The 8,929-nt window shown below is 37.7% G+C and overlaps 1 protein-coding gene across 3 annotated transcripts in view; it reads left to right on the forward strand.

Moving 5' to 3' along the window:
- The window catches only part of LOC136263296 (cytochrome P450 20A1-like), a 62,371-nt gene extending 55,571 nt beyond the window's left edge, over window positions 1-6,800 (forward strand). For all 3 annotated transcript variants that reach the window (XM_066057808.1, XM_066057809.1, XM_066057810.1), the window contains 3 exons: window positions 2,877-3,061; window positions 4,358-4,534; window positions 6,429-6,800. In XM_066057808.1, the coding sequence (XP_065913880.1) occupies window positions 2,877-3,061; window positions 4,358-4,534; window positions 6,429-6,684 (618 nt within the window). In that variant the 3' untranslated portion in view covers window positions 6,685-6,800. The remainder of the gene's footprint in view (window positions 1-2,876; window positions 3,062-4,357; window positions 4,535-6,428) is intronic.
- Window positions 6,801-8,929: the final 2,129 nt, after the last annotated feature.

The raw sequence follows: 8,929 nt of genomic DNA on the forward strand, positions 1-8,929 counted from the left end.
ACTCTCTACAGGTGATTTGTTTGAAACTGAACTCTCTAAATGATGGTTTCTTTGTAGCTGAACTCTCTCAAGGTAACTTCTTCTAGCTGATGTCTTTACAGGGTCACTAGTTTGTAGCTGAATTCTCTACATGGTGGTTTCTTTGTAACTGAACTCTCTACAAAGTAACTTTTTCTAGCTCATCTTTCTACAGGGTGATTTATTTGTAGCTGAATTCTGTACAGGTGATTTGTTTGCAACTGAGCTCTTTAAAGAATGGTTTCTTTGTAGCTGAACTCTCTACAAAGTAACTTCTTCTAGCTGATGTCTCTACAAGGTCACTAGTTTGTAGCTGAGCTCTCTACATGGTGGTTTCTTTGTAACTGAACTCTCTACAAGGTGACCTCTTCTAGCTGATCTTTCTACAAGGTGACTTGTTTGAAGCTGAACTCTCTACAAGGTAACTTCTTCTAGCTGATCTCTCTATAGGGAGATTTGTTTGTAGCTGAACTCTCTACATGATGGTTTTTTTGTAGCTGAACTCTCTACAATGTAACTTCTTCTAGCTAATCTCTCTACAGGGAGATTTGTTTGTAGCTGAACTCTCTACATGATGGTTTCTTTGTAGCTGAACTCTCTGCAAGGTAACTTCTTCTATTGATCTCTCCACAGGGCGATTTGTTTGTAGCTGAACTCTCTACATGGTGGTTTCTTTATAGCGGAACTCTACAAGGTGATTTTTTCTAGCTGAACTATCTCTTTCCACAGTTGCATGAACTCCCTACAAGGTAACTTCTTCTAGCTGATCTCTCTACAGGGTGACTTGTGTGTAGCTGATCTCTATACAGGTTTCTTATTTCTAGCTGATCTCTTGAATTCTCTTCAGGGTGACTGCTCTATTAGGATGACTGCTCTATTAAAGTATCTCGATCTCGCACTTGCTGCACCAAGTTGGATTTCGTGTTATAACTCCGTGGCTTTAAGTCTGATTCTTTTACACCATTGATGAGCCTTTCTAAGATGATTACTCCATCTGTACAACGATTTTCAAAGCATTACCCCAAGCGGTTTATCTGGTAGGCGTGGCAAGCAGTCTTTTTTTTTATTAGCTAATCTCGATTGTGTAATTGTTACACACTGTTGGTTTTTTTGTTGTATCTTCCTGTTTTTTAGCTCGATTTCTTTCAAACCACAAAAGGTTTGAGGTTCAATAGTTAACCTATTCACCCACCGATTTTCAGCTTCTTCCCATACGCGGTTTACCCTGTAGGCGTGACAACATATTGGTGTTATTTTTCGTGAATAATCGCTCATAACTCTTTGCCTGTTTATGGTATTCCAGCCAAAGTTGGTACCGAGATGCGCCCTTATATCCCCCTTCTGTGTGCCAAATTTCAAGGCGATCGGATATGGCGTTCGAGTTTTATAGCAGTTTTTGTAAGTGTGCGACAAGAAAAAGAAAAATAAGAAGAAGAAAAAAAAAAAAAAAACGAAGAAACTGAGCCAATTTTTGAAGTCGCATATCTCGGGAATGCGCGAAGCGATTTCGCTCAAATTTGGAATATGGAGTGCTGCAGTTGGGGGGCATGTCCACAGCAAAAATCGTCTTGTTTCATCAAGGGAGCACAGAGCTACGGAGGTGCGAAAATTGCGTTTTCTTTCTTCCTGTCAATATACTCATGGGTGTTACGCGCCGGCTTCTTGGGCCGCACGACACACTACCGTGTGTCTTGATAACAAAGCTGTGAGGGATTTTGCTAATATCCTGAGGGCGACAGGCCCGAGGGCTGTAGGTGTATCTATCAGCAAATTTCAAGCAGCCATGGTATAAGTGATATGGCACACACTCACCTTATAGGTAAGATAACTACAGAGCACTCACCCCATTTGTTTTAAACACTGGTATACATACCTCTCTTGCTTCACTACTTTTTTCTATGATCTCCAATCCAACTTAAAGTTTCTAATTTTTCCTTTTATAAATAATTATGACTAAGGAACCTGCGCATACAGCATCAAAAGTAAGAATCACACCAGGTATGCCATAAAATAAATTTTGGTTCTGAATGCATACCCAAATAATCAATTACTGAAAAGTAAAGTACACATGTCCAGTCAACTTCGTTTTTAGCTATGTTCTGCCTGTTACACAGTATTACAAACCATGAATGGTACAAGAAGCATCTCTGCAATCAAACCAGAAATATGGGCAATAAACGTAATAGCTAGTCAGTACAGCCACAGGGAAGCTGTGTCATGCTATCACAAATTGACACCTTGCATTGTCAGCAAAAAGAACTGGAGAATTCATAATGCGTGTATTGTACATACTGCTGTTGGCAAAAAGGCATGTCTCAGGATGAAGCAACATTGAACAGTGAAGAAATCAAACCTGTAGCCTTATCCATCGTCAAGTTATGCTTGGCTTAAGGCATCAGTTAGTCGGGTAGTCAGTTAGTTAGCAGAATATTCAGTTTAATAGTAAAAAAATTAAACTTACTGGAAGGGTTTGGGGTCATTTTGAAGACATTTTTGGGCTTGATTATGCCTAATACTGCCAAGCTGTCATGAAGGAAAAGTTAGGCTGGTTTTGGGTAATATTTTTAGGCAAGAAATTCCAAATTTCCATGATCCCTAATATACAGTACAGTACCATACTATATACAGTATGGTACCGTACTGTATGATGAGTCATAGCATAATTTCAGTGTAATGCACTTTATATACCCCTCAACCTTGGTCATCAGAAGTTTTCCATTGATAAACGTCCTCTGACCTTCGACTTGGGCTATATGTGTTTATGACTAACTGTATATTGATAACTGCTGTTTATCGACATTACATATATGCATCATAGTCATCATTACCGCTGTGTTTTATGTGTATTATTGCTGCAGATCATTGCTGAAGCTATAACATTTCTGATAGGAGGATTACACAACACTGGGTATCTGTTGTTGTGGACATTACACTATTTAACTGTTCACAAAGACATTTATGATAAGGTGGTTGAAGAGATGAAAAGAAAAGTGGGACCTGATTATGGCAATAAACTAAAAGATTATGCTTATGATCACACCACGTATGTTATTTACTGTGGATGAAGCTACATGTAATTTTAGTGTTCATTATAGCCTTTGCTCCAGTATACCACACATTGATTCAAGCTGTCTCCCACACACAATGTGTCTTCAGGCTATAAAAACTTAAGTACACTTTTAGCACAACTACCCTACCCATAATATTAAACATATTCAACACTTAGGAACAGAATTTGTAGTGGCAGACAATAAATACACTAGCTAGTGTAATAAAAAATTATTAATTTAAAAATGAAGTAGTATTCCAGCAATAAAATGTAGTGAAACAAGAGATGATGGTAGCTGTGAGGGAAATCCCTACCATAGTAGCAATGTGGGAAAATCCCTAAATTGGCATGTTTTTCACGATCTTTAAATGCCAAAATATGTAGGGATTTTACAATACCACATAGGTCTTAGCTACCATCATCTAGTTTCACTCCTTTTTATTGCTGAAACCTTACTTCATTTGTATTTTATTGCACTAGTTTTTGTTTGTTTGTTTGTTTGTTTGTTTGTTTGTTTGTTTGTTTGTTAGAGCATAGCTATAAAATATGTACACTGTTGCTGTGACTGCTGTATTGGAGTATCTTGATCTCGCTACTTGGATTAAGCTGGGGGGTGTGGTACAATACCTTGTTTTCTATGGAGATAGATTGTTGAAGGGCATGGCCTCATGGGGTGTTCTGATTGTTTAAGGGAGCTTGGTCAATTGCAATCATTTTGTATTGGTCAAATAGCTTCATGGAATCTATATAAGCTCCTTCAAGGAAAGTGTCAATATGGAAAATTGTCACCTTCATATGGTTTCCTGGATTGAAGAAGACAACCATTTAATTAAAGATAAAAGGAATAGCGAAGTACACAAGGTAAACATTTGTTGGAACTACAATAGGAACATTCCCTGTGAGTTTGTTGTTGTGGCATAAAATTTTTAATGGTGGCGTGTGCTGCTTTGTTTGGCCTCTAGCCTTGCAACTGTGGTCAGGCAGTGAAGCAGGTAAACCAAATTACAAGTTTTGATGATCTTTTCTTTTTTAAATTCTTTATCCAGATGCCTGTGTTTTCTTGTTTTTGATGCTTTATTTGATATTGAATGGAGTAAGACTATGTCATAAAGGTGATTTTCGTTGCATATGATTTTTCTTTGAAGTTTTGTAGACTTGGAATTAATTTAGTGGTGCATGTCATTTTAAGGGGGAACCCTACTAAACAGTACTACCATACTGTTTGATAGATGATACCAGAATTTGTGCATTGAATGTCATAGATTCTGCTGTTGATTGTGTTGTACACAGATGTTTGCGCCAAACACTAAAGGAGACGCTTCGTCTAACAGTGATCTCAGCATTTGCTGCCCGTTATTCTGATGATGATATCGTGGTAGGAGGCTATCATGTACCTGCAGGAACACCAATTGTGATGGCTTTAGGAGTGTCTCTTAAAAGCAAGAAAATATGGCAGGATGTCGAAAAGTATGTGTAAATTTTTGCAATAATATTGTAACTATGTAGATATAGTAGAACCTGTTAATCAGGACAACTGAAATGAGGATGAGGACACCTACATAACACTTGGTAGTGTTCCCTAAGTATTTCTTACCACATAAACTGACTAGGAAATTCAGAACATCTTAATAACCAGGACAAATTTTCCCAGTCCTATGGTGATCTCAATACACAGGTTTCACCAAGGGTCAGAGTAGGTACGACCAGTGAGGCCAGAGTCTCACCACTTTTTGGCTGGAAAAAAAAAACTTTCAAATTTGATGAAGCCAAAACCAAAAACAGCGAACATGCAATAATAGCATTTATTTAATGGCAACAATTAACAGAAACAACCCTTATCTAACACTCACATCGGCTTTGTCCATGTTAGGCACCTCTAATATAAGTGGTATTATTTACAAGGTTGTATTATTTGTATAGGGTTAGTGGAGTAGTGGGATGACAATGAAAATTATGCCAAAATGAGAAAATTATAGAATGTCACAAAGCTCAACAAGAGCAGCCTGAGGTCCAATGCCATCAGAATAGACAGAAGTACTCGCTGTTGTTTGGTAACCTCTGGAAAGGGATTTAAGCTAGTGGCATCATGCTCCCACTGGTCCCCACATAATTGAAATCATCAAGAAGAAACTGAACAATTTTATGCACACTATGTGCATACACAACATACTGTGCCATAGATGACATAATGGAGATACACATTAAAGCAGTAAAATATGCAGCAATGTATTATTGGCAGCACTGATGGTGGAAAATCATTCTATTAGCAAGCCAGGTGAAGGATGAAGCTGTCATGCAGCAACTTGGGACTCACTTGCCACCTGGAAACAAAACCACACCTGTAAAACAAAGAGACACCAGCAACAAACCATATGTAATCAAGCCAGTGTACATAATGGTGGGAAAATTAGCTAGTAACAAACTGCCATAATAGATATCCTAGTAGAGTGCGGATTGTTATATACAATGCAAAATTAAATAGCTTTTTTTCTTACAAGCACATGCCTTTGTGCACCATTACAAAGTACATTATGTAACCTGACTTTGGAAAACCTACCTACCTACAGTACTTTTGCAAATGGGCACAATGTACATTAAGATAAATGGTATTTTATCAGTAACAACTCAAGTGGCTATGAATGTGGAAGATGGAGACATTTATGGTCTTTCAGTGCATCTATGTAAAGTACAAGAAACGGTCTCTACAGTAATTTCCCACCAGAATTTTCATGAGTGTTGCTGAATCCAGAGTCCTCACAAAGGGGTAGAGGTTGGGGTGGTGACCTCCAGGCCAAATTATACATAGGCACCAGCCAATTATGATGGCATAATTCAAAGTATAATAAGGATATATAATTGAAATGTACACAATACATGCTCCTGAAAGAAAGCAAATAATGACCACAATACATATATTATTACTGTATTTCATTTTTTTTTGGATATATTCACACTTTGAAGAAACAAGATCGAGATACTCCAATGCAGCATTCAGAAAACATAGACCATTGCCTAATTACACACCCCTAGGGCACAACACACACACATTTCATGTTTGTGTAACTATTCCAGCCAATCTAAGCCGTTAACATTGTTTGAAGTCATCCCAGTGTCTTTAATTTGCACAATATATGGGCCCTGATACACTTACAAAAGTCCATCTCTAGAAAGCAGACTTGGTAAGATGAAGACAAAAAAAGTTTGTGAGAAACGTGTTAGCCAGATAAGTATAGCCATCTCATGCTGGTGTTATTTTTAATTTTATTTATGTGCCCTAAATGTAGGTTTTCCAAAGTCAGGCCACAAAGATATATACAGCTTGAATATACAGTGTGGTGATGTAGTATATTTTTCCATATAGATTTGATGTTGCTCATTGCTCTTATTTACAAGGAAAAGACAGAGTGGCATTTGCTCCTTTTGGTCATGGTCGTCGTAAATGTCCTGGACACCTCTTCTCATACATAGAAGCAAGTGTGTTCTTGACCATATTACTACAGAGATTCATCTTTGAACCAGTTGGGGGAGCCAAAGAAGCCCAAAGAGTCCATGGTTTCCTACTTACTACTCCTAAAGAGCCTCTGAAGTTTCACATTCATGCAAACCAGCACTTTTAGTTTACTACTTCAATATAACAAACTTCTTGTAGTAGATACAGTACTAGCATGATGTAGTGTATGTGATAGTGTGTTCTTGTACAGCTAACTGGCTTCTAATATGATGCAGACCAAAACAGCTGAAATATGGCAAGAAGGGGGAACTAAAACACAAGGCTGAAAATTCATGAAATCATCCTTTGTGTCCCAACTATCTTTGCTGATGGAGCAAGGTGTCGATTCATGGTAGTGCTGTGTTCCCTATATGTGATGGGAATTGTTCAAGTTGTTGTGACTGGAGCAACTTTTTAGCCCCACTTCTAAAAATCATCTAGCAAATCGATGGTGTTGAAATTAGAACATTGCTTCATAATATGAGTGTTGAAGGTCCAAGAGTAGCTAATGGGAGTATTTAATAAAATGACCTTGTAAGGTTCTCAATAGGGATGAAACCAAAACTGGACAAACTCTGAAAAACGTAAGGCAATTCACTTGCATTTAGATGGCAAATTATTCTTGCCGCAACTATTTTCTAGCTGGCATAATTAAGAGAATCGTAGTCAAGTTAGACATATTGATCTATGATCTTTCCACACAAGCAAATAGAGCTGTCATTGCATGCAGCATATTGCATGCAGCATGGAATCCTCCAAGCATATTCCAATGTACAAAAGAAACCCTAGGATGCTAAGTATACCAATATGGCATGGTACAGTGTACTACAAATTCAAGTTTTCATACTGAACAATAACTGTCCATTGTGTTCTGTACCATAACAGGCATAACCACAGTATATATGACACAATTGGTGAATGTGCTTTTGAAGGCCACAAATCATTCACCACTGTTGCTATTTAATTCCAGTACAACTCATGCCACTCAGAATTGCCAGAGTCTAGACATTTGTACACAAAAACTGTTACATGTCAGCATTGAAATTTTAAAATCTGACACTACCCAGGTCATTGGTGCACCCCTCTTTCCGAAAGCTCTTGTATTGCATGTGTTTCACTAAATCCCAATGTAAGAATATTTGACTGAGTTTCAACCAGACTACACAAGTATTTGTAATTAGCAGTATTTAAAATTGATAGTGTAAACATAATTTTCAAAAATTAAAACATGGGAATAGAGATCGCTGAAAATGTAAAGAAACAAGAGCCAAACAAGCCAGCATGTTAAACACACAGAGATCTCTATTTGGACTCAATGGATATGGTATAGCTAGAGACTAAGGAAAATGAGTAGTTTTATATAAATATATAGGGGCAGATAAGTACTGAAAATACTCAGAATGCACTGAGAGTGTTTCTGTATAAATGTTTATTTGAGTCCAAATAGAGATCTCCGTGTTTAACATGCTGGCTTGTTTGACCCTTATTTCTTTACTTTTTTCAGCGATCTCTATTCCCATGTTTTAATTTTTGAAAATTATTTTTACACTAGTTTGTTTACTTTTTATACATCCATTTATGGATAGCTAACATGATAACAAGAGGTGCTGGTGGTGCTTGATATTACGTAGACTAAACATGTATATCGAGTTTGTCATCATGTACAGTAGCTATTAAGTAGTCAGCTAAAATTATCAGAGTTAGCAAACATGTTTCCATACTATTGAATGTACTTTGTACTAGACAGCTTTGACATATGCAACTATAGGCACTGTATAGCATGCTGTGGTCAGCAAGAGTGTGGCTTCTGATTTGTGCAGCTATGTGATCACAATAAATCAAGTACACAGTGGTACACAACAACAATGTTGCTCTGGTATGAACTTAATATACTGTGGTTAAAATATAGGTAATGATATAAGGTTTCCAAATGAACTTATTAACATACCGTATATGACCGTATTAAAGCCGGGCTCAAATATACGCAGGGGCTCAAATATACGCCGGGTACAGCTAGGGGACTGTCATACTAAACGCCAGGGCTCATTTAAACGCCAGGGTGCTAATGACATGCACTGAAATAAATGCCGGGGTTCTAAACTCGTGTCAGCTGCTAACTAGTCTACAGTAATGTCTCGTCACCAGTGTTATGATGTCTTGTCTTGTTCGACTATGCCTTCTCTTCTGCTGATGGCCATAGCATATTTATCATGGTCATTGTCATCTTTCCGCCCAACTTCCAATGTTTCACCCAGCAGAGGAGTCCAAATGGTTTTATGTACGTGATGAGCTAAGGATTTTGTATTTCGTAGGTACTTGTACTGGCACCTGTCATTCTCAACGAGTGGCTAGTAAGAAATAAACGCCCGGGT

This window comes from Dysidea avara, chromosome 8 (genome assembly GCF_963678975.1).
Source record: "Dysidea avara chromosome 8, odDysAvar1.4, whole genome shotgun sequence".
Classification (NCBI taxonomy): Eukaryota; Metazoa; Porifera; class Demospongiae; order Dictyoceratida; family Dysideidae; genus Dysidea; species Dysidea avara.